Source organism: Mugil cephalus, chromosome 9 (assembly GCF_022458985.1).
Source record: "Mugil cephalus isolate CIBA_MC_2020 chromosome 9, CIBA_Mcephalus_1.1, whole genome shotgun sequence".
Classification (NCBI taxonomy): domain Eukaryota; kingdom Metazoa; phylum Chordata; class Actinopteri; order Mugiliformes; family Mugilidae; genus Mugil; species Mugil cephalus.
In genome coordinates this window covers 20,765,941-20,790,531 of record NC_061778.1, presented here as the reverse complement: position 1 = coordinate 20,790,531, position 24,591 = coordinate 20,765,941, and the positions used below count along the sequence as shown (strand labels likewise).

General features: G+C 43.8%; 2 protein-coding genes across 8 annotated transcripts in view; one reads left to right on the top strand and one right to left on the bottom strand.

Moving 5' to 3' along the window:
- sik3 (SIK family kinase 3) overlaps window positions 1-8,932 on the bottom strand; it is a 34,644-nt gene extending 25,712 nt beyond the window's left edge. For all 4 annotated transcript variants that reach the window (XM_047593469.1, XM_047593470.1, XM_047593472.1 and 1 more), the window contains exon 1: window positions 8,552-8,932. In XM_047593469.1, the coding sequence (XP_047449425.1) occupies window positions 8,552-8,917 (366 nt within the window). In that variant the 5' untranslated portion in view covers window positions 8,918-8,932. The remainder of the gene's footprint in view (window positions 1-8,551) is intronic.
- A 1,313-nt stretch (window positions 8,933-10,245) lies between these two features.
- Window positions 10,246-24,567, top strand: sidt2 (SID1 transmembrane family, member 2). 4 transcript variants are annotated; one of them, XM_047593709.1, is made up of 27 exons: window positions 10,247-11,083; window positions 11,185-11,306; window positions 12,677-12,841; window positions 12,979-13,024; window positions 13,686-13,787; window positions 14,050-14,133; window positions 14,268-14,433; window positions 15,000-15,093; window positions 15,510-15,565; window positions 15,809-15,835; window positions 16,568-16,606; window positions 16,686-16,763; window positions 16,880-16,942; window positions 17,284-17,399; window positions 17,553-17,626; window positions 18,430-18,496; window positions 18,589-18,662; window positions 18,772-18,895; window positions 19,103-19,220; window positions 19,531-19,667; window positions 19,786-19,894; window positions 20,077-20,153; window positions 23,021-23,067; window positions 23,175-23,280; window positions 23,360-23,470; window positions 23,568-23,681; window positions 23,775-24,567. In XM_047593709.1, exons 1-27 carry the CDS (start codon window positions 10,835-10,837, stop codon window positions 23,835-23,837), a joined length of 2,628 nt encoding a protein of 875 aa, XP_047449665.1. In that variant the 5' UTR covers window positions 10,247-10,834; the 3' UTR covers window positions 23,838-24,567. The 4 variants fall into 4 exon arrangements, with proteins under 4 accessions (XP_047449666.1, XP_047449665.1, XP_047449667.1 ...); XM_047593710.1 differs by lacking the exon at window positions 15,809-15,835 and having other exon boundaries at window positions 10,246-11,083; XM_047593711.1 differs by lacking the exon at window positions 16,880-16,942.
- The last annotated feature ends 24 nt before the right edge of the window (window positions 24,568-24,591 follow it).

Here is a 24,591-nt window from a genome sequence, read left to right as displayed (position 1 = left end):
TGAGTCAGCGCAAAAGCCTTTCAGAGGCGTTCGGCTTGTGCGCTGCGCACTCGTATGAGTTAACGTGTGGAAATGACTCAGTTGAGTGTGTCAAGCTGAAAGTACAACACTGGGGACATTTTACAGTACGGAATAACTGGACATCACACCTCCATCTGCCACTTTCGCTGTGCTGCTTTCCCCCCCTTTTCACTCACAGCTCACATGCAGACCTAACAATGAGTAGCATTTGACAGCTAGTTTTAATGAACACAGTTGTCACAGGAACTAGCTGCATAGAAATTATGCTTATAGCTGCACTTGTGTCACTGCAATAAACGGATCCTAACAATCGTTTTATTTATAGAACTAAAAATTGATGACAGTTAGGAGAACTTGGTAGTGTACGTGCTACATGACACAATGTCACTTTGCATGGGCCATATTCCCACCAGAAGAAGAAAGCAGCAGTTCCAGTTTGGTACTGCTTTGAAAACATGGCAATCGTACTCTATATATAGGTGGGGAAACTAAGCTTGGCACACAACCAAACTCTTTCAAGAAATGCTACACGGATATACTTTTGTACTGGTGTGTAACGTTGTTTACTGGGTGGAGTTGTTATCATGCCATCTTCTAAAATCTGGAAAGTTGCAATGAGCACGGTTTATAAAAAAAATTCAACATTTAACTGTGTTAAATCTTGTCATACTATGAGCAGCCTCAAGCTCTACACACATTCATAATGAACTTAAGGAACCTGAACCTTCTGGACAACTGCCACAGGAATGTCCTTTTACATGGTTTTCATTGTCTGTTCATTTCACTTTCTTTTTATTGCTTTAAACGCAACCTCTTGTTATCTGACAGACTCACCCCCAAGCATCACAAACAGCTAGTAGGCTGGTCCGATCGGACGCCTAAATGAGGCCATCAAATTTGATGAACACAGTGTGTCCTTGTGATTCTTGTCAAAGTCAAGCATTAGCATCAGAGTTGTATTAGAGTTGGAAATCCAGTTTGTCAGGCTTTAAGCTATGTGCTACCACAGTGGTTACGCCAATCTGTGCGTATGAGGAACTTCTAGCTACTACACGCAGATTTCAAAAGTGGAGGATAAGGCGGTAACAGCAAAGCTATTCGAGACTAAACACGCAAGCCTTTCATGTGTATTTTTAATTACAAAGGAAGTAAGAATCACATTTTTAAATCAGAGTTCACTGCTCCACGAGTGCTGCGCTGGTGTATGACCCCAGAAGAGAAACATCCAAGAAATCCAAGACTACGGCTTGTTGGGTTCCTCTTCAGCGCCTCGACTGACAAACCACAACATGTAGCCTAACTCATGTTGTAGACAGATAGCTCATCCAATCACATGCCATGTTTGTATTTTCTCCTATGACGGCGCCTTCCGTTCTCAAAACAGTTTCCAAGGACGACAAACCATCTGGTGCATTGGTTCAAGTACTACCTGCCTCGCTAAGGAAACCATGGAAACCAGTAAGTCTTCAATAGAGTGACCTTTCTTAAGCTAGGGACATCAGCAGCAACGAGCTGCACTGCGACTGACAATGGCACAAAGCAGTGAGTTTTAGCAACCGCACACTTTGATGTCATGGCCTGTACAAACACGGGGGATTCACTTCCAAAAAAGAGACACAGGTGCTAATGTGATTTATGAGGAACATATGATCATACTGAGGAAGTCTTTCTTCACTGCCCTTTACAATGTCATGTCACAAACTTCTTCCTCATTTTAAACCAGATGGCTTTACATTCAAACAACTGAGATGCAGAAGGCGATATTTAGAGGGCATGAAGATAAATCGAGCAGAAACCCAGCCTTTGTCATATTACTCACCCGAATGAAATCATATTTAGACAAGTGCATGGGTGTCTTTGAGACACAAAGAGGGGATGGATTTTTGAGAGCTGTGCATGAGTGTGTCTGAGGGAGTGAGTGAACTGTTACACAGTACATTAGGCCTGTTACCTAACGCTTGCCATCCTGCCTGCCCTCTTCCTCCTGCTTGTCCTTTTCTTACCAAAAACACTAGGGAGGAAAGCGGAGAACACAGGAAAAACAGGACAGAGGAGCAGTGGAAAAGCCTGCTTCCCTACCAACATAGAGGTCAGGACGTGACATAGCACGCCATTTACCAATCATAACATTTACGATTTAAAGGACAAAGAGGAGCCAGGATCCCAGCACATCTGAGGAAAAGTGGGAAAACCTCAGCGCACGTGACAACAAAAGGCCCCCTGTGTTCATGACAGACAATGAGCTCAGTCAATGGCAAGTGACTTCCATTCAAAAATGGTTGCTGCAGTCTGGCACCATCATCATCATCACTACAGAAACCATGGAAACCAGTAAGACTTCAATGGAGCGACCTTTCTCCAACTAGGAGCCTTGGCAACACGCAGTCGCCTCTGACAACGAGCAGCGCTGTGGATGATGATGGCACAGAGATGCGATTTTTGAACCGCCACAGCCTCCCCGTGCCCACAGCTCTCCTTGCCACAGGAACAAAAAGACAGAAGGATTTCCAAACGTGCGTCTCGAACCTCCCAGAGGTCACACAAGGGCACGGACTTGAACGCGTCTTCTGTGTCAAAGTATGTGACTGCACACACGTACGACAGCAGTCCAGCATCTTGTCTGAGCAGGAAGCTTATGAAACATGACAAACACTACCTATAAAAAAAAGACACACAACAGGACTTAAAAAGAATAAATATTAATGAGATCATGTAATTAGCCGGTTACATGGACAGCACAAGCTCATTATAGCTGAAATAGACTGTGCACCACACGTCTTTGCGGCGTCATCATCAGTAAATATTAGTTACTGACCTACCAGGATCAAGGATTACATTTATTATGTTAACTATGTATAAGGTGGATTATCAACAGTGAATAATGTAACTGGTTAAAACCAATGAATTGTGAATACAAAAAGGAAGTCATAAAACCGCTGCGAGTGGCTCTTCGAAAGCATATGTACAAGGATGTGCAATGTTGTCACGTGTTTAAGTGGTCACTAACAAAATATTTCTAAATCCATATTTCTGTTGTGATGAAAAGTCTGGTTTTGGTTTTGGTTTACAGTAAAGAAAAAAAAAACACAGACTACTTCTAATGGTAAGATTTTTTTTTTGCAGTATATGACATATTTGCTATAGTCTGGGAAAAAAGCAACCTGGACAGTTTGTTTTGGAAATTTGAGATCTGCGTTGCACCATATATCCCAGCGTTTTATAAACACAGTTGTGTTTAGTAATTAGAAAACTCAAAGAGTGATAAAATTGTCATCAGTCACATCAATGAAATATGACTATGGTTTACTGAAATGCTCTATTTCGTGTGAATGTGATGACAGTTTTAAAGGAGATGTCACTTAATATAATTGTCTCTGCTGATATTTTTATTTTTGCAGTGTTTCAGAAAAAAACACTGGCCACTATTCAGGGCCCCAGACTGCCCCTAAATGGTCGCATTTTACCCCTAAAACTTGAGACGGTGCAAGTAAATTTCTCATCTACTCATACGTGTGCGACCGGTAAATTTGACAATGTTTTAAAAATCATTATTCAATTTTTGTTGCTGGCAAACTGTTCTGTTCTGCTCCACACTTCAGTCCAGTAGTTGGTAGTAATGCACCAAGTGAACCGCCATTAACTCCAAAAGAAGGAGACGGGCCAGTGTGTGTGTGTGTGTGTGTGTGTGTGTGTGTGTGTGTGTGTGTGTGTGTGTGTGTGTGTGTGTGTGTGTGTGTGTGTGTGTGTGTGTGTGTGAGGGGAGAGAGAGAAGAGGGGAAGCAGGGGGCGAGGAGGCGAGTCTTGGGGTTATTGCGTGAATCCACAGGTTTCATATCTTGTAAATGGCGAAAAGTACTATCGCTACTTACTTTCTCCCCAGCAAACCCAAGCCCCTTTCGCTCAATGTCCCAGCAATTGACCCGGGATTTTATCAGCTGGGTTCAGCGCAGCTTCAATGTGAACAGGAATGCCACGTCGACCTGGGTTTTTTGCTCTGATGTTGCCTGTTACATTCTGATTTTGTCACTCAATTAGCCTGACAGACTGTATCATTGTAGAAGCTTCAGCTCAAAAACAACTTTTGGTCTACTCCAACAAAAACCGATCTCTGAAGGGCAGAGATTTTTTTTTTTAAATCAAACAAATCAAATTTGTTGTTACACAATCATTAATGGAAGTGCGTAGGTTAATTAGTTCTACGTCATGTTTGGGAAATTGCACGGATCGGGGAATGCATGTGCGACTGTGTTTATATACACCTTCTATAGCGATATCCCACAACTTTTCAACGATCGTGGCAATTGGTAATCCATGAGCTGCATCCAAGGAGAAGAGGAGATTCGGCGGCTGATATCGGGCACTGTGCGAGACATGGTCATTTATTCTAATATCAACAGCTTTTTATAAGAGCAGGGGTTTGAACGGTCCATTCTTCAGGTCATCCACAAACTAAAAGCGTTTAAAAGATACACCCATGCTGTCCATTGTTTACCTGCGATGTACGCGATGACGTATCAGAGAGAGGAAAAAACAGGCAAGCAGCTCTCACAGCGGGAGCTGCACATTATGCTGTCGATGCCATTGGTTGATACCCACAACACGCAGGGAACACGAAATTTGCTGATAATACTGTCGCTACACAATTAAAACACGACACACTGGTCAAACACAATGCCAATCTAAAACATAATATGTGCCGGGACCTGTGTAATAAAAGTGCAACTTCACTTCCAGTTGCATTTAGAAGACAAGAGGCTGCTTTTGACACAACCTAAACATAAGAAACAATTGTCTCTTATGTTTAGGTTGTGTCAAAACGGTTGCAAAATAAAACATACGGTATTTATCAGTAATACAGTGAAAATGAGAGGCAATATTTAGTTGTGCGCCCCTAAATTTTCTGCTTGCGCACCTAAAATTTATGGGCCACTGTGCCCCTAGTAAAGAAAGTTAGTCTGGAGCCCTGTACTATTACTATGGCTATGATGGAATGACAACAACAACAAAAATCTCAAATACGACAAAAGTCTGGCCCCAGTTAACCAAGACCTCAAATTCAGACAGAAATAACCACTGAAGTTGCCCTAGGACAAGCAGTTCACAGTGTCACATAATAATAAAATACAAAATATGTTTGTTATGACATGACCAGTGGAAATATTTATGGGTAGCACGAACACTGAAACCAAGATTTATCAGGACGGCATCAACATGCAGCACTAACTCTGCCATAGCGTCTGAGTGAGAGCATCAAAACTCTTGTTTTGACTTCCACTTCACTAACTGATCTTTGTCTATAAGGCAGGCTTTCACTATTGTACCATCCAGTTGCAGCCAGTAGGTATTATCTGAAGGTTTGTGTTACATGTGTCTGTGCTAGAAAGCATTAAAGCTGGATCAACGCACTGACGTGATCATTGACGTTGATTGGGTGAATGTAAATGCACTTATTTGCATGGAAGAGGTTGATAAATCACACTGTTCATCCATCCATCATGGTGGCTCCCACTCCTAGTCATGCTGAAAGTAAGACTTCATCCAATAAAAAGTGTCAACCCATCATCAAAGTGTGGAAACTACTAGCTTTCTTTAAAAAGTTTATGATATGAAACGATGGTAGCACTTGAGCAACTCAAAACCTCCTGGAACTCTCCGATGTCAAAACAACGAGAGAGTGAAAGTACTTTGGCATTTTGGTATTTTGGATGGCAGCCAGTGCCTGGGAGTCATCGCTAACATTATCTGTTGTCTTTCAGTTAAGAAATCAAAGAAAGCTCCCTAGAACAGATGTTTTGTATATTGTCTCATATACCCACTGTGTTTTCCAACATATTTCCAAGAAGTAAGATATTTGTTTATGCGCATATAGACTTTAGAGATTTACATAAAAATAAATTTTCAGTTATGTAATATTCCAAATCTGTGCAAGCAACATTTTGCAGTTAATAATACAGGTGTATTTCAAACAACATCAGGAACATCAATCAATTACATTATACTTAACAGAATCCATGGTAATTAATGACAAAATGTGGTAAACAATACCTTTCTTATTCACTCTACACAACATAAATCTTAACTTTTGTGAGAAATAGTAATTAATAATAAAGTAATTAGTTAGGTAAAAGTTAAAGTTCTTTCATTCTTAGACTTAATGGGACAATATGTTATTATGACAGAAAGAAAGGTGGAGATTCATGGTAGACGTTATGATTAATATTTATTGGTATGGTTACTAAAGTATAAACTGACTTCACAAATTATTCCAATATTTTTTTTTAACTTCAGAGGGGAAGGGGATAGGAGGCATAGAAAAGGAACACTCTTTTCTAGGCTTATAAGCAACCAATAACAAATATCCAGGTCTGTTCTGCGTAGCTGCACTGCAGGATATCATCCAGCTCCATCTAACAACGGAGAGAGTTGTTGGGCTATTTTTTTACTAGTCAGCATTTCTCATCGGATCGTTATAAAACCTAGGCCATAAAACAAGGCGCCGTGGCACATTTCATCTGATGACTGATCATCCCATCCATATTCATGATATCCACAGGCATGTAAAAGCACATTCCTATTCTTCTGATATTCATGGGCAGCCCGGGCCTATGCTATTGCTTTTTGGTGAAAATCATGAACTGACTGGATCTGACTGCGGCCATCGTCAACAGACGACAAACAAGGCCACCCTTTCATTCTGTCATTTTGTCCTCTGTCTGTGTCTCAGTCTCACATATAGTCAAGCACAAACAGGCGCACGCTCCAAAAGCCCCTCAACAATATCTCAATATCATACCGCCCCTATCTTTGTACTGCTCATGTAAGTGATTGTAAACACATCTTCCATTTGACTTATGGTCTTTTCAAGCCCTTTAACCATATTCTCCACTGCTGAAAACTGCTCCTTGGCTCTCTGACGCAAGTTTATTTTGGCCTCAGGAAACTACGGCACCGGGTATGTGGTGCAAAGCATCCAAATGACCCGCATCTTCCTGTCTGTGTTTATGTCAACAAGGGCATAAAGGTAAAACTACACAATCAGCTGCGTTGACTCACCTTTATTTGTAATCTCTTCTGAATTAAAGGCTCTTCGTCAGGGTAAAAGACAACCATAATGAAGAACCTGCGCATAAGTGCAGGCTTCAATCGCCCCTTTTGTTTACGAGTGTTCAACTGGGCATCCAGCATACGGTGTGCGCGCACTGTTCACAATAGTCAGATCATGAGATAAAAGATGCTAGCGTCACTGTGGTGCATAGAGGCTCTGAAACAGGCAGCAATGCTTCCGTTTTCCAACATGCCAACTGATGGTCTAGTGACAATAGACTCCTCAGAGGCGAGTAAAGCCTTGAAACATTGGGGAACCTGATCCAAAAGTAAGCACAATTAAAATAACACTACTCAGAAACATTTAAGCAACCGCTTACTATTGTAAGACTTCACCTAATTTCTGTTTGCCACAAACAATAACAGATCCATTCATTTTTTTTTTTTTTTAAAGTGCAGTACTCTCTTGCTCAATTGTCTTGCCAACTTCACTGTAGGGTATAAAATCACGAGGATCGAGTTTGTTCTGCATGAATGCGATTTGTTGACACTAGCATCTGCTAGTCATTGATCCGGGATTCTGCTAACTGGCGCCCATTCTTCACAGAAACATCAACATACAGCCGCAGTGTGTGGCGGCTGTTTTCAAACCACTAATTTTGACATGTCAATGTTTGTTGTTGTCCGGGAAGATTCATTAAAATGTCGTCTAGCCATCAGCCGGCAGATGTAAATACCACACAAAACTGGTAAGGGAGGTAACGCTCTCAGCAACTGATTAAGTTTCATGACGAAGACAGAAAAAAACTTTCCCCACTGTGAAATCGCAACAGCCTAGTGCTTCTCAAGTCATTCTCCGTCAAACTTTGCTCAGTTAAAAAGTCACAGCCTTTGGCTTCTGTTGACTTTGATCAGATTTCGGTGGTGGACTACTTTTGTGGTGAATTCCGAAGAGAAGTATGAATGCTTGTGCTACCTACACCAGTCAACTCTGAAAGTTCACTGTTAACTTTTAGTTATCCAGTAGAATGCCCCGAACTTTTTTTTAGTCTTCCACCTTGGTATATGTCTCAACAATACTCGAATCCTGGCAGACTGCTAATTAGCTAGTAAGCTAAGCTAGCGAGTATCGTTCTCTCTCCTCTTTTTCATCTTCGTCAATACCCTTCTCTCCGTCCTCTGCGCTTTGCCACACATTAACCCCAGGCCTTTCTAGCTTTCAGTAAAATACTACCAGTAGACGTATGTGAAATAAGATGTACGCTGCGGTACATAAATTTGTATCCAGAAGGTAAATGTGATGTCCCGTGTCTAGCGGACGCTGCTACACCGAGCAGCGGTGTCAGTAAAGCGGGCTGCTGGCCGTTGTGTCTCCGGAGCCTGAAGGCCCCAGCGTCATCCCGAGTACATGGTCGAAAAGGCTTAAAATAAAACAATGACAACTTCTAATTGTTCGTCTCCGATGCCCGGACATCAGTCGTCTTACCTTTGCTTTTGTAATGATGTGTGTGGCTAGTTTAACAACCGCGAAATTTCCCTTGCCAATGGTCCGCTCGATTTCGTAGTGGCCCACTCGGGCTGGGGGGGGCCTGGTGGCCGAAGTGTGGCCAGGATTGGTGATGCACCCGGTGGCCGTGCCGGTACGACTGGGGTGGCTGATCCCGGAGGATGGCTGGGCTCGGTTCTGGGAGCCCATGCCTGCGTGGGTCGGTCGGGCAGAGTGCGTAATCCCGGCCGCAGCGGACCCAGCTGCACCTCCGCTTGACACGGCCGCCATCTTCTCGCCTCTCTGCGGGAACAACAAGCAGCCTTGCGCAGCGCGCATCTCGGGCACGCCCCCGCCCTGCGTCATTTTACGTGGAACGCTCCTCCGCAGCGCCCTCTCTAGGTTGTAACCATGGTAACGATCAGCGTAACAAATGACTTCATCCACAGTAACGTATTGTGGTTGCCTTGGCGACAAAGAAGTGCGCATTATCACCGTGGTTCCCATGATTCAGTGATTCCTTGCAAACTGCTGCGCTATGTATGAACAGCTTCATGGGTCTTTAAAGGTACACCGCTTTATCATTACACTGAAAGACTCATTGGGCTGAGGGAAACAGCTGTTATGTCACTCCATTACAGTACTGGAAACGCTTAACTTGGATGTCTACATACATTTGTGGAATGATGTTAACGGTTTCAGACGCTGAAATGGCAAATCACAGCCATTATGGCGTTTGCACATCTTATGGCAAGGCTAAATATTTCCAGTTGCCTGTAAACTGAAATGTTGTGCTTTTAAAACCTTTAACCTACGTCTATCTTCTTCTAAATATCAATTTTCAGCTGGGAAATGGCTCTGACCTTCAGATTATCATATCATATCATATCATATCATATCATATCATATCATATCATATCAGATCAGATCAGATCAGATCAGATCATACCATATCATATCATATAATATTTGCGTGCCTTGAAGAAAATGCACACGTCCTCGTGCTATACTACATAAACTACAATCATTAAAGGACATAAATCAGAAAAAGGAGTAAATCCATCATCTTGCAGCTCTTGTACAAGGTTGTAGACAGCGCCACTTAATGGTAAAGAGGAGCTACTGCATGCAACTGGATTTCCAACAAGCAAAGTAAACTGCCGATCCGACTCCAAGACTCCAGAGAAAAGGTTCAGCCATGAGGAATTTAGATGAAGAGAAAATATGTGTCGGTATATTTTCTAATGAATGGCCATCAGCTGAGATTGCATGTATGTAAGGACAGCTTTGGTATTATTGACACAAGGCCCTGGCATGTGGATTGTACTGTGTCAAAATCTAGTTTGATCTAATCGAATAAACAATACAACTTATTTATCTGTGGTAATGCATGGTTTTGTATGTATTTTTAGTCGTTGAGTAGTTGTACTATCATTATTATTATTATTGTTATTATTATTATTATTATTATTATTATTTAGGGTAGTTCTCAAGTGCAATTCTCTTTGCCAGTAAACTAATATGTTTGTTCACACCCAGTTTGAGTTTTTATTTTAGTCAACTAGACCCTGAAACATTATGTTAATTCGTATTTTCTAAATATATAATCACAATGAGGACAGTGACCACTGGAAAAAAAAAACTTGAAGAAAAAGCTTACGTCATTACGTCGCACGTCAGTTTGTTTACTGTCTGAGCGTGGAGGGGGCGCTAATGGCTCAGGGTTTTTTTTTTTTTATACTGTAAACACATTGAATCTCTTCGCCCTCCTGCCTTGCACGGTGCAGCGTGACCGGTGAAGATATCCGCTGACCACCGTTCACGCTGGGCGGAACTAGTGCAGCACCCTGTGCGGTTTTCGTTGTCGACGCCGGAGCTGAACTCCAGCATGAAAACATGGAGCCGCATTGTTAGCGTCCCCAGCAGCAGTGCTAACGCCAGAGTAGGGAGGCTGCCAGATTGAGACGTTTTCAAATAGAGGAATTGAATATCGTTATCCAGGAACTTGTGTCACTGGGAGCTTAGCCGACAGCCTCGACTGTGTCACGGATGTCGACAGGACGAAGAATACGTCTTTGGTGACTGTAAACATCCCCTCCCTGTCTCTTCTCTAGCTTGTCATTTAGCAGCTGCAGCACCAGCTGAGGTGACTCAGTTGAGCTTGCCACCTTGAAAGTGCTTAATTGTTCCTGAATGGGGTGGAGTTATACTTGTTATTGCCTTGCGGGCTAGAATTACATTCGGGTATCAGCTCCCAGCTTAAAGAAGACCGTGTCGGACAAAATGGTTTTACGGAGCTGCTGGAAATCTCGGCATAAAAACTGGTGTGGACCTGCTCCTCGGTGGACCCGACCAGGACTGGCTGCCCTGGTCTTCTTATGTGTGACCCAGTTAGCTTGCGGCATTGAGGCTGCGGGGGAGACCAACACTGTGGTCCAGAAATATGCGGACTTTGATGTCCTGTATAATGACACGGTTACAAGTGGAAACCAAACCATCTATGCGTTCAATCACACGATCTCCAGGAATAAGGTGAGCTCGACTCTTCAGCTGTGGCATACGTGTTTTTCACCTGAAGATATCGAGCAGCGTTGATAACTCTATTTTCTTTCTGTTTTTTTTTTTTTTAACAGACGGAGGGAGTGCGTGTGTCTGTGGATGTGTTGTCGCAGAGTTTGGAGAGTCCCATCCTGTTTGTAGTGCGACAGAAGCAGGCTGTGGTGTCCTTCCAAGTCCCTCTCATCTTAAGAGGCCTGTGAGTAGCGTAGCCTCACTTTACATGTTTACTGGAACCGTGATCTTCTTTCAAAAAAAAAAAAAAATGTAGGTTGTATTGTGGTTCCTTACATTTTGTCTCACTCGCCTTCTTCCTGTCCCACAAAGTCACAATCTGAGCTAAGTGCAACAGTATTCATTGTGTGTTTACAGAATGACTAGTACAATGCTCATCACTGCTCTTCCTGTCATATGAACTGCCTGTTGTGTTGTTTTTCTGTCTACTTTCAAGAGATAACACCGCAGGCAGTATCCAGTACGTTCGAGTATGCAGTTAAATATAGCGTGCATGTGCTGTATGTTTCGCAGCTTTTTCCCGTCTCGTACTGGAAATGCCGAGCATTGACTGAGGTTATGTATGTCAGATTGAGTCATGACACCTTCCAACACCAAATGGAATTTGAGCTGCGTGCTTGTCCACGGGGAATTAGAAAGAAAAGGGGAACACTAGCTTCAGATACCGATAATGACCGTCACTGCATTTATTCGCGGTGCCTTTATTGACATCCTCCTACTTAACTGCACACATTGACTGTGTATGACTTGGGTCATGTGGTGAAGCTGTGTGCTTTATTTAGAATATCGTGGAGAAATATGATGAGGCTTGTTTTTGGGCAGCTAAACAATAATTCTTCTTGGAAATATTAATGTCGCGTCATCTAGTTCGCGGGAGGCAACCGCCACATCCGCTGCCTTTAATGTGCTCCGGATTGAAACTGGTGATTAAAGGATGCACATCTTTGTCTGAGCTGACGTTATCGCGCTGGATTTTATAACCGGTGAGGAGTTCAGCTGTTTATTAGCCGTTTATTAGGCATCTGTGTCTCCACATCATGATGTACTCTTCGTAGTTGTGCAACACCTCATGGTAGCCTCGAGTCTCGTGGCTAGGCATGTTTCAGTAGATCACTTGTCGTACCTTGGACTTTCACTTCCTCCTCCAACATCAACCAGGGGAAGATGTTTTTGAACCCACATTCCTGTAAATGGGCTGCCGCGAAATCACCAGAGGGAAGTTCTGTGTCATGTAGCTTGTGTCACATTCTGCCTTCGCCACACAAAGCCATGTACATTTGGGCAAATCTGAGTTGCAATTGCTCAGTTGGGATTGGACATCAATTATCTTAAGGGAATTTACTGTATTCCCAGTTTATTAGATAATCTAGGAGAAATAAAATCCCTCTTATTAAGAGGTCAGAACGTCTGCTTTGAGGTGTTTCTTCACACAGTTCAATAATTCAAAGTGTCACACATTGTTGAACAATACCTGCAAAACCTTTTGAATAGAAAGTTAAGCTCTCCTTTTGTCTGTGTGTTATTTTCTGCCTCTGTGCGTGTCTGTGTCTCCAGGTACCAGAGGAAGTACCCTTACTATCATGTGGGCCGAACACTGTGCCAACCCCCGACACGGGCCGCCTCAGAGACCCAGTACTTCTTCGTTGACGTGTCTACCCTGTCCAGCCAGGGTACAAACTACCAGCTCAAAGTCAGCCGCGTTGAAAGCTTCACCTTGCAGTGAGTGACAGCTGATGCAATAACACAAACACGCTGCCTGTAGCTTCCTGAACTCTTGCCATCTGTCGGGTATTTAAATTCAACAAACAATGACATCCTGGTATGCCGGGACATGTTTGTATTCTGCTTGATTACAGGACAGACAAGAAATTCACCTTCACCGCTTCACCATCGCAACCTCAGGTAACTAACCTGACAACATAGCTTTGCATGTTGATGTCTTATGTACTTGCCGGTTTACAGTAAGGATATTTTAGTCACAGGAATGTGCACAGACCTGATGAGGACTGCGAGTGAGAATACAGATGGCAAGAAACACGAAAGCATCTGAGGGAATTAATTGGATTGTTTTGTAACAATTTAAAATAAAAATCATAAAGTGTGCCTAGAGATCACTCTGTAAATAAAAATGAAATGGAAGTATGTGTGTGAAAGAGGATGCTATGATTGGAGGAAATGCCTGATTTTACACATCTATTCAGCGTGACACAAGATTCTTTTTCCCCAGGAAAGTTCTGCTTTTCACCACTTCTGTTTTCTTCGCGGCGTTTGATAGCACCTTTCAAAAACCCTGTAATCCTTCGAGTCAGTCGGGGTCGTCACCCTTTACTTATGAGTAATTGGTTGTGTGTGTTTTTTTTCGATGTATCTTGTCATAGAAGATAGTAACCTAGGACTTATTATTGTTACTTATGTTGTCAGCCAGTGCAACCGACAGTTGTGTTGTTGACCAACTACAATTTGCATTCTTCCTCCATCTTCCCTAATAGCTGCTTTTCTGACAATCTCTCCAAGTCTTTTTTTTGAACGTCTTACCGAATCTTTCTCTTGTTCTTTCTCTTAGTATTTCAAGTATATCTTCCCAGAAGGGATGGATACTGTGGTCGTCAAGGTCGATTCAGACATGAACTTCCCCTGCTCCGTGATGTCCATCCAGGACATCCAGGTACAGCTGGTGCCAGGTTACATTTACTCAATTCCTGTGCTTTCAGACTAGGCTGCACGCTGACCTGAAGTGGCCCCTCGCCCTGGGTTTGTGGTCAGCATGCAGTAACGTCCATGAGCCACAGGAGGGCATCATGGTGGCCACACTGAGATTCACCTGCTATTCTGCTGTTTTATGCCTTTACATATCACAGTGTGTTGTTTTTAATCTAATCTAAAGTGAACATGGGAAAAATTTTCCCCCTGTGTCTCCTTCTTGCCAGTGCCCAGTCTACGACCTCGACAACAATGTGGCCTTCATTGGGATGTACCAGACCATGACAAAAAAAGGCGCCATCACTGTGCAGGTAGTTTCTCCGGCTTTACTACTAGAACAATGCAAAGAATTGTGGCTACTCTAGTATAAAGTCGAGAATAGATGCCACTACCAAACCCAGTGTCGTATCTATCGTGTGTTCTCGTGTCTCTTTCTTTTCTCCAGCGGAAAGATTTTCCCAGCAACAGTTTCTACGTGGTGGTAGTGGTAAAAACGGAGGATGAGGCATGCGGCGGTCCGCTGCGCTTCTACCCTTTGACGCCCGATGAGCTCATTGATGCCGGCAACCGTAGCAAGGTCATTGATGTGATGGTCTCTCCTGCCATCAACTGTAAGTCGCACATTTACAAATATGAGAAAAGCCGCAAAGCTTTTGCCAAAATAAATGGATAGAATTCCTATTGAAATCATTTAGATTCTTTCTTTACTAGATAAGCTATTGCCAAACAGATATTTAAACAGTGTTTTGTCGTACTATATACACTCATTTGCCAGTAAATTAGGTACACAAGTAAAATCTAATGTAGTTTCCTATAAACCTTAGCTTCATGAGGTTGAGGTATTCAGCATTTATTTGAGGTAACTGAGAGAGATTTTGGAGACCGTGCTTTGTACTCTAAATAATAGAAACACTCTACACAAATTCAATCCAGCTAAACAGCACCACAAACTACATCATCCAAAATGGCCGTGCCGTTGAATCCCCACCTTTCTGACTGCTGCTGAACATAAATTGAGCATTACACGAGTCCTGGAGGAGGACTGAGTGCAGGACCAGCTGTTATATTAGAATCCATTAATGAAATGGCTGCTGAGTGTATATGACGACGCTGTTGTGGTGCTGTGTCATGCAGCGCGGCGCAAATGGACTTCTGAGAGATGTGTCTTTCTCCACAGCGGAGGTGTATGTGATGGGCATGCTGTTCTGTCTGGGTATCTTCCTCTCCTTCTACCTGCTGACCTTGCTGGTCGCCTGTGTGGAAAACAAGCAGTAAGACGTTAAAACTGTCATCCATTCGTTTGTGCATCCACTACACGTACACAGACATTTGAAATGTCTTTTATTTTATTCAAAGTGATAGGATACATTCCCTGTACTCATTATGAAAGAGTCCGTATCTGGTTTAGTCTTAAGTCATTCACCACTGAAGAGAACTGTTACTGTTTTAACAGATTATCTTATAAATCCAGAACTGATTTGATGGTTGATAAATCGTACTAATGAAGATATGTATTATATTAACTGTAGCAACAAGTCCACAATGTTTCAGATTTCCGTGCTGTAAATCATGGGTTCTAGTTCAGCTCAGGAGCTCGGATCTAAAGTCAAACGACTGCACTGCACAAAGAGCACTTGGCCGCATGCAAATGGTGTTCATTTGCATCTTTCCCCCTGTGTTTGTGCAGAATAAAGAGGAGAGAGGTATTTGAGAATCCTGCGGACATGTCGCCCGCTGAGACAGGTAACCCAGCAACTGGCTATGATGGACTGGCCCATTAGGGGCTCGGGAGGAGGGTGGGCGGACCGCACCATTTTACAAAAAATGAAACATCACATCGCAGTAAATCTCAAATGAATGTAAAAATGTGAGATGTTAAACTTCCCCGTACACAGTATGATGATAATCATTTGGTTTTTTGTGTGGTGTTTAACGTCCATGTGCGTGTACTGAATGTGTTCCTTTCACTCTCTCTCCCTCATGCAGCCTCTCTGCTCGGGAAGAACGGAGATGGTATAATGACACAGTCACTCCTCTTGTGCACTTAGTGCCCTTTTTCTCACACTGTGTTGCTTGTCTGCAGACACGTGCACGCGTTAGTCAGCACGCTCTGACTCCCTCTCCTTGTAAAACCTGTCCAATAAAACCCATATAAAGAGCGCTATCCGGGCTCTTACGCTTCAGGCCGACAGATGCACGCTGAGATGATGATGAGGTTTTATTGGCCGTGTTTGTCACAGCGACGTGGCTCCTACTTGCCCTCGCAGCTTGCCGGCTAAATCATCGCATAAATACGTTGCATCGTGGCATCGTAGCAATTTTAACAGAGCGATAGACAACAACAACAAGTGCACGGAGGCGAATTGACAGCGATTGAGAAGAGTGTGGGCGCTGCAGATGTGCTTCTTTGGCTCAAGGCTGCCTTTCCGTGTGTGTCTGTATCTGTTCACTGCAGTGTTTGAAGACTTGATTTAATTTGAAACCGCAAGGCACTTTTGAAACCATTTGCTTTCACTGCAGCGGTCTCCGCCCTGCACCGTTTCTTAGCCCTCGCATGTTTGTCAGTTCATTATTTTTTCATTTTTAGGCGTTTCCAGCCTGTGTTGTAACCTCCCTCATGTCTGTGTTTGTGGATTAACAATTCCTCCTGTAGTTTGCTGTACTAACAAGTGGTAGCGGTGCTTGTCAGTCAGGGCATATTTATTGTAATTGTGGATTTCCTCACATGTGTCCTTATCTCTATAGGCAAGATTCCAGCCTCCCCATATGAATATGGCTCCTTTGGTGAGTTTGGGACAGCTTTTGTTAGCATTTTTTGTTTGAATGGTGATTGAGTTAACTATCCCCCCCACCCCCCCTGCAGCTGATAACAGCAGCCCGCTGAGTTCAGAGGCCATCACCGACAGCGCCACATCCACTGACAACAACTACGGATACTTGGGTACGAACAATCACGCACGTTGTCTGTGGCCCGCTCTATGTCTCCACGGCGGCCTGGCTTGCATTCGGCTTCTCTGCGAGCCCCTCACTGGTGTTCTGTGTATCTTTGTTCATTAGGACAGGAGCCGTTCAAACGTCGCCCAATCTACAATCACCTTCACCACATAGCCATCCGCATCGGTGACACACTGCCACGAAATTGGCCGAATCAGCCCCCAGATTTATTCCAAACCAATCAGCACTTTGTTAATCACACGTCAATGAAACTTAGACTCCGGCAAGTTGCCGGATACCTCATCTGATGAAATGAACGGCAAACGAACGTTGACGGTGCAAAGATCAGAGCACCGACAATCTGTCAAATTATCAGTTTAATTGAAGGTTTCATATTGGTTCCAATCAGTCTGAGACGCATCATCTCGTGATCCACTTCAATCCAGACGTCCGTCCAGTTGCTCACGTGCCTCCTCCAGTCGACTGAAAGCCTCTCTCCTCTCTCCTCTGTCCTCTCCCCCCGTCAGAGCGATCGTTGGAGAGTGTCGGACGTAGCAGGCAGGAGTCTCTGAGCTCGGTGGAGGAGGACGACTACGACACGCTGGACGACATCAACTCGGACAAAAACATCGTCCGCACCAAGGTGAGCCTCTTCTCTCCGAGGACACATTAGACACGTGTCTGTAGATCACGAGAAGGCCTTCTCCTTATGATACAGCAGTTAAAGATGTTGACTGATCTTGCCGGGCACTTTCAGCTGGTGCCTATCCATAGCCATGTTCTCTTCTTGTTTCAGAAATATCTGTGTGTGTCTGATCTGTCCCGCAAAGACAAGAGGATCCTCAGCAAGAAATACCAAATCTACTTCTGGTGAGGACACTGGTTCGTTTTGGACGTCTGCAGTGTCACTTTGGCCCAAAATGTGCAGGATGTGTGTTTCCATGGTAACCTTTTGTGATGTGTGATAAAAAAGGAGAAAAAAACAACAAAAAAACAATGGTGGTTTGCTGGTACATGCAGCGTTTCACTCAGTAATCCACTAAAAATCCTGTTAAATTTATGTAACTCTATTTCCTCTGGAGTGAAGGGAGATGGGAGGGGGATGCAGTTGTTTGTCAGTGATTTGGTTTGAAAGCCAGACTTTCTACCACCCACCAATTTTGTTTTCTGATGAAACCAGTCTTATTGTTCCAACGTGTGCATACTACAGATACATGCAGATCTTTAACCAAAGTCCTGACTGTCTGTGAGGGTTATTAGTTATACAGGTCTTAGACTTGTTTGAGGCTACGTGAGGACTTTCTTCTTCAAGAGGTGAATGTGAATGTGTGTTGTAATGTCTTTAAGTAATCTCAAACGTTTCCAGTTGCCGTGCTTTAAACCAGGCGACACTGTTAATCCTCAAACAGCCAAAGTCTGTAGTCTAAGAATGTCACATAACCATTAATCAGCTCGTTATTCAGGAACAAAGATTCATTTAGATCTCAGTCTAGATCAAATAGATCTACAACCGATTAACCAACATATAGTTATGTCACTGTATTGATGATAATGTAGGTTTATATGAAATATAAAGAACTATTAATTCTAGTTCTGTACTGAAGTCACATCCACTGTGCTTCCAACTAAATGTCTCCTGGCCACATGGGTGTAACTGACTGTCCTGTCCTCAGGAACATCGCCACCATCGCTGTGTTCTACGCGCTGCCTGTCATCCAGCTGGTCATCACCTATCAGACGGTACCAAATAAATCAATGTGATCCGATTCATCGCAATTGTTGGTGTTGGCGTCAAGGAGACTAACGCGACACCTGGACGTCCTGTTTTTCAGGTCGTCAATGTGACAGGAAACCAGGACATCTGCTACTATAACTTCCTGTGTGCGCACCCTCTTGGAGCTTTAAGGTGTGTAGTCAGCGCGCACTTTTTGTTTGCATACGTCTTATTTATTCATTTTACCAGCGGGTGACATACTGTACCGGTGTGATTGACTCTCACCTGCTGTCCAACACAGTGCATTCAACAACATCCTCAGTAACCTGGGCTACGTGATGCTGGGACTCCTCTTCCTCCTCATCGTCCTCAAGAGAGAAATCGTCCACAAACGAGCCATGGAACGCAACGATATCAACGCGCTGGTGAGGCACAGGATTCGACGTTTAAATGTGACATTAGCGTTGTCGCCTGCTGTCAAAAACTGAGAGGATGGGAAGGAGCAAGGACAGTGACTGGAGTGTGAACGTCTCCATACGTGTCTGACAGTTTATTAAACCCGATGGATCAGCCGTCAGCTCACTGACACACAGCTGTCTCTGTCCACCTCCTCCCACTCGTTTCTCCTCCAGGAGTGCGGCATCCCGAAGCACTTTGGTCTGTTTTACGCCATGGGAACAGCTCTGATGATGGAGGGCTTGCTCAGCGCCTGCTACCACGTCTGTCCCAACTACACCAACTTCCAGTTTGGTGAGACCTGATTGTTTATAGAAGCAGAATCATCGGTGTGACCGTTCGATGCGGAATTTGCATCTGTGCAGTGAACAGCTGCCACTTCAAAGGAAGATGCCAGTTCCTGTGTTCAGTTCACCCGAGCTGTGTGACAACACACGGAGCATAGTTTTCTAGAAATGATCACTGTGTTATAAGAATGAATATAAGAAACGCTCTTTTAGAAACTTTATGGATGTAAAGTGACAACTTTGAGCTGCAGCTGTGACAGGCAGTATTCTTCTTGTATTGTGTTGATTGTATTTTACGTTGTGTTGCTCTTTCACAGACACCTCCTTCATGTACATGATTGCCGGGCTGTGCATGTTGAAGCTCTATCAGAAGAGACACCCGGACATCAACGCGAGTGCTTACACGGCCTACGCCTGCCTGGCTGCCGTCATCTTCTTTTCTGTGCTGGGAGTGGTGCGTACACGCACACGCACACACACACACACACACACAGACACACACAGTGAGCATGTCCAACCAACGTACAGAAGCGCACACTTTTAATAACCGTCATGGCGGTGTGTTCTCACAGGTGTTCGGAAAAGGAAACATGGTGTTCTGGATCGTTTTCTCGGTCATCCACATTCTGGCCACGCTCCTCCTCAGCACACAGCTCTACTACATGGGCCGATGGAGGTTCGGTAAGATCACAGTCTGATGCTTGGTTGCGACCAGAGGAGTTGGGGATTATACAAATATAGCGTGTTTCCAAAGTGTTCTTTTTAAAAAGCTTCATGTGTTAAACATAGAGAGACGTTTCATTGTGAAAGTATTTTAATTAGTTTATTCTTTCATTTCCTCTTATCTCCTTCCTGTTTGTCAGACACCGGGATCTTGCGCAGGATGGTGTACATCGTCTACACTGACTCCATCAGGCAGTGCAGTGGACCTATGTACATCGTGAGTAAACCGAGAATTAGTCGAGTCTGTAGGATCACAGGGTCAGCTGGATGCAGTTACTGTCACCACGGCTCAAAGCCAGAGGTCAAACCCTTTGCTTCATGGTTTTACTTTGTTCTCCAAGTTCTGAGAGGAATGATTCCTAGGCTGTCTAGAAATATAGCTACACAACAGATGTATTGATCAGTACATATTACTTTTCATATGACCTGGACGATTCCTTTGACAAGCAGATCAAATTAAATCATCTGATGACTCAAATGTATTTCATACCTCTGTATGAAAATTGAACAAGCTGCCAAATAGCAGACTTCTCTATAATCAGAGCGATTACAGACAATCAATGCAAATCATATTTAAACTAAGAACAGTCGCTGTGACTTGGATATCGTTCTTTTTGGACCAGACAGATTGGTCTTCAGGTTCGAACTTGACAGAACTTTGACAACAAAGGTCTCATATATTCTCTATCATTTCCCAGTTACAGTGGGGGAAATAAGTATTTGATCCCCTGCTGAATTTGTAAGTTTGCCCACTTCCATAGAAATGATCAGACTCTGGTTTTTATGGTTGTTTACTGGTTATGGGTATAGACAGAATATCAGTCGAAAATGCATAAAAAACACACAATCTAAAAGTTATAAATTGTTATGTATTTTATTAAGGGAAATAAGTATTTGATCCCCAAGCACAACACAAGTCAGTACTTTGTAGAGAAACCTTTGTTGGCAAGCACAGCGATGAGACGTTTCTTGTAGTTGGTCACCAGGTTTGCACACAGCGCAGGAGGGATTTTGGCCACTTCATCTTTACAGACAGTCTCTAAATCCTTCAAGTTTCTTGGCTGCCTCTTGGAAACTCGGAGCTTCAGCTCCCTCCACAGGTTTTCGATCGGGTTAAGGTCTGGAGACTGACTAGGCCACTCCATGACCTTAATATGCTTCTTCTTGAGCCACTCCTTTGTTGTCCTGGCAGTATGTTTTGGGTCATTGTCATGTTGGAAAACCCACCCACGAGGCATCTTCAGTGTTCTTGCTGAGGAAAGAAGGTAAATAAGTATTTGATCCCCAACAATTCACTTAGAATTCAGGCTCCTACAGATTGGCTGGTGCGCATGTGGCACACAGCTGTGCTCAGTCAACTAATTACCAATACTCCTGATCTTAACTCGTCATGTATATAAAGCACACCTGCTCTAAGAATCAGTTTCTTACATTCCAACTTCTACAGCACCATGGGCAAGACCAAAGAGCTGTCAAAAGATGTCAGGGACAAGATTGTAGACCTGCACAAGGCTGGTATAGGTTACAAAACCATCAGCAAAAGGCTTGGTGAGAAGGTGACAACTGTTGGTGCCATTATTCGCAAGTGGAAGACCCATAAAAGGACCATCAACTGTCCTCGGTCTGGAGCTCCCCGCAAAATCTCGCCTCATGGAGTGAGGATGATGATGAGAAAGGTGAGGGAGCAGCCTAAAACAACATGGCAGGAGCTTGTTAATGATCTGGAAGCAGTTGGGACCTCCGTCACCAAGAAAACAGTTGGCAACACACTGCGCCGTTATGGATTGAACTCTTGCAGTGCCCGCAAGGTCCCCCTGCTCAAGAAGGCACATGTACAGGCCCGCCTTAAGTTTGCCAGTGAACATCTAAATGACTCAGAGAAGGCTTGGGAGAAAGTGCTGTGGTCTGACGAAACCAAAGTTGAGCTATTTGGCATTAACTCGACCCGCCGTGTTTGGAGGATGAAAAAACGTGAGTATGACCCAAAGAACACCATACCCACGGTTAAGCATGGAGGTGGAAACATCATGTTTTGGGGCTGTTTTTCAGCAAAGGGTACAGGGCAACTTCACCGCATTATGGAGCCAATGAATGCAGCCATGTACTGTAACATCTTGGACAAAAACCTTCTTTCCTCAGCAAGAACACTGAAGATGCCTCGTGGGTGGGTTTTCCAACATGACAATGACCCAAAACATACTGCCAGGACAACAAAGGAGTGGCTCAAGAAGAAGCATATTAAGGTCATGGAGTGGCCTAGTCAGTCTCCAGACCTTAACCCGATCGAAAACCTGTGGAGGGAGCTGAAGCTCCGAGTTTCCAAGAGGCAGCCAAGAAACTTGAAGGATTTAGAGACTGTCTGTAAAGATGAATGGGCCAAAATCCCTCCTGCGCTGTGTGCAAACCTGGTGACCAACTACAAGAAACGTCTCATCGCTGTGCTTGCCAACAAAGGTTTCTCTACAAAGTACTGACTTGTGTTGTGCTTGGGGATCAAATACTTATTTCCCTTAATAAAATACATAACAATTTATAACTTTTAGATTGTGTGTTTTTTATGCATTTTTGACTGATATTCTGTCTATACCCATAACCAGTAAACAACCATAAAAACCAGAGTCTGATCATTTCTATGGAAGTGGGCAAACTTACAAATTCAGCAGGGGATCAAATACTTATTTCCCCCACTGTATATGTTTTTGTTAAGAAACAACATCATCTCTGTGTTTATGCCTGTGATGGGCTGTGATGTGTTTTCACTATATATACCTGGATGTTGGCCGTCTCTCTGAAGGGCTTCCATCTGAGGTCTGTCTCAGGCGTGGGGGCATTTCTCTGTTCAGTCTCACACACTTCTGACTTTTTTAGAATTGATTACAGATTCGGTGTCATAAAAGTATTAATGTTTCTTGTGAAAGCGGACTTGGTATGGATATTTTGATGTGAAGATTGATTCTCAAAAACACACGGTTTAGATGGTGTTACTCGTATGCTCCTACATGTGTTTAGTATATATGTTAAACTGTTGTTACATGCTCGTATTACCTCATTTTAAAAGCTTTTCCTTCTGCTGTTGTGTCTTAGGACCGGATGGTTCTTCTCGTGATGGGAAACATAGTCAACTGGTCTCTGTAAGTAAACCCACTGTGTCTCCTATGCAGATGTAAACTTGCCGAAATCCGTTGCCGCGTGCCTCATGTTCATCTTCCTCTCTGTTTGTCCCGCTGTGTGTCTGCAGCGCTGCCTACGGCCTCATAGAGAGACCTAACGACTTCGCCTCCTACCTGCTGGCCATCGCCATCTGCAACCTGCTGCTCTACTTTGCCTTTTACATCATCATGAAGGTTTGCGGTTTTTAGTGTGTCCGCGCGTGCGTTAAGATGTTTTACACGGTTCGGTCTAACCGTCTTTTTGCGTCCTCAGCTGAGGAGCGGGGAGAGAATCAAGTGTCTGCCGTTGGTGTGTATCCTCTTCACTGCTGTGGTCTGGGGCTTCGCGCTGTATTTCTTCTTCCAGGGTCTCAGCACCTGGCAGGTCAGTAGCACACAATCACCTCTCACGTTTTGGCTCGTGAGAGTACGCATTTCTGTATTTTCATGCTGAGTCTTCGTGTTTCGCGGCCCTCACACAGAAAACTCCAGCAGAGTCCCGCGAGCACAACAGGGACTGCATCCTGCTGTCATTCTTTGACGACCACGACATTTGGCATTTCCTCTCCTCCATCGCAATGTTTGGGTCCTTCCTGGTATGACGCCCTTAATTATTATGTCTGACACGTGAATGATGAATATTAGTGAAAGAGGAAACTGTTCCCAACCTCCACTTCCTTCGTCCTCAGGTCCTCCTGACCATGGACGACGACCTGGACACCACCCAGAGAGACAAGATCTACGTCTTCTAGATTTGTCAGATCCTCTGCGAGGAGCTCGGCTCTTCGTCTCTGCCTTATCACCCCTCTCTCCGTTCGCGTCCCGTCCATGTTTTGAAAAAGCACAGCCAGTAGCCTGTTTGTTTCTCTGCCTGTCGAGGAGTGCTTCTCTCCCTCCTACAGCCAGTCAGGGACGGGCGGCGGCCCCTCCCTCCTCCTGTACGGACACTGATGTGCCAGTGAAGTGCTGGTAAAGTGTTTTGTCCTCTCGCTGCCATCATCGATGTAACCGTTGTAATCGATGTTTACGTACTGCTGAAGATGAAGATAACCATGTGTACACTTTATAAAAAAAAAAAAATGACGAATTAACTTATTTTATATTTCCTGCATTACATCTGGCGAGCGAGCCGACGGTGTGTGTTGCGATTACTCTTTGTATGGTGTGTGTGTGCGCGATTGGACGGGTGTGTGCGCGTGTGTGTGTTTTTACAAATGTGAGGACATGAATCATGTTCAGTCTGTCGGTGGCCTTCAGTGTTCTTATCATGTTAGTCACATACTGTGCTCTGATTGATCAGATCCTCAAGCCAGCCATCCTTCTCATTGGAGAACCTTGATGATGATTGTATTTACTTCTTGACTGCCCTTGAGTATGACTGCTAATGTCTTTTGCACTGTACTGTATGGGAAAACAGATTTTATTGTCAATCCTTGCAATGAGCGGTTACTGAATAAAGGTCTCCTTTTCAGAAATGTAAAATCCGTTTCTGAAGTTTGTCACAGA

Excerpts from the sequence above, each read along its gene's own strand:
- sidt2 (XM_047593709.1), top strand. The coding sequence starts at position 10,835 with ATGGTTTTACGGAGCTGCTGGAAATCTCGGCATAAAAACTGGTGTGGA. Across the intron at positions 12,842-12,978 it reads GTTGAAAGCTTCACCTTGCA|GACAGACAAGAAATTCACCT; the intron begins GTGAGTGACAGC and ends GCTTGATTACAG. Across the intron at positions 16,607-16,685 it reads ATATGAATATGGCTCCTTTG|CTGATAACAGCAGCCCGCTG; the intron begins GTGAGTTTGGGA and ends CCCCCCCTGCAG.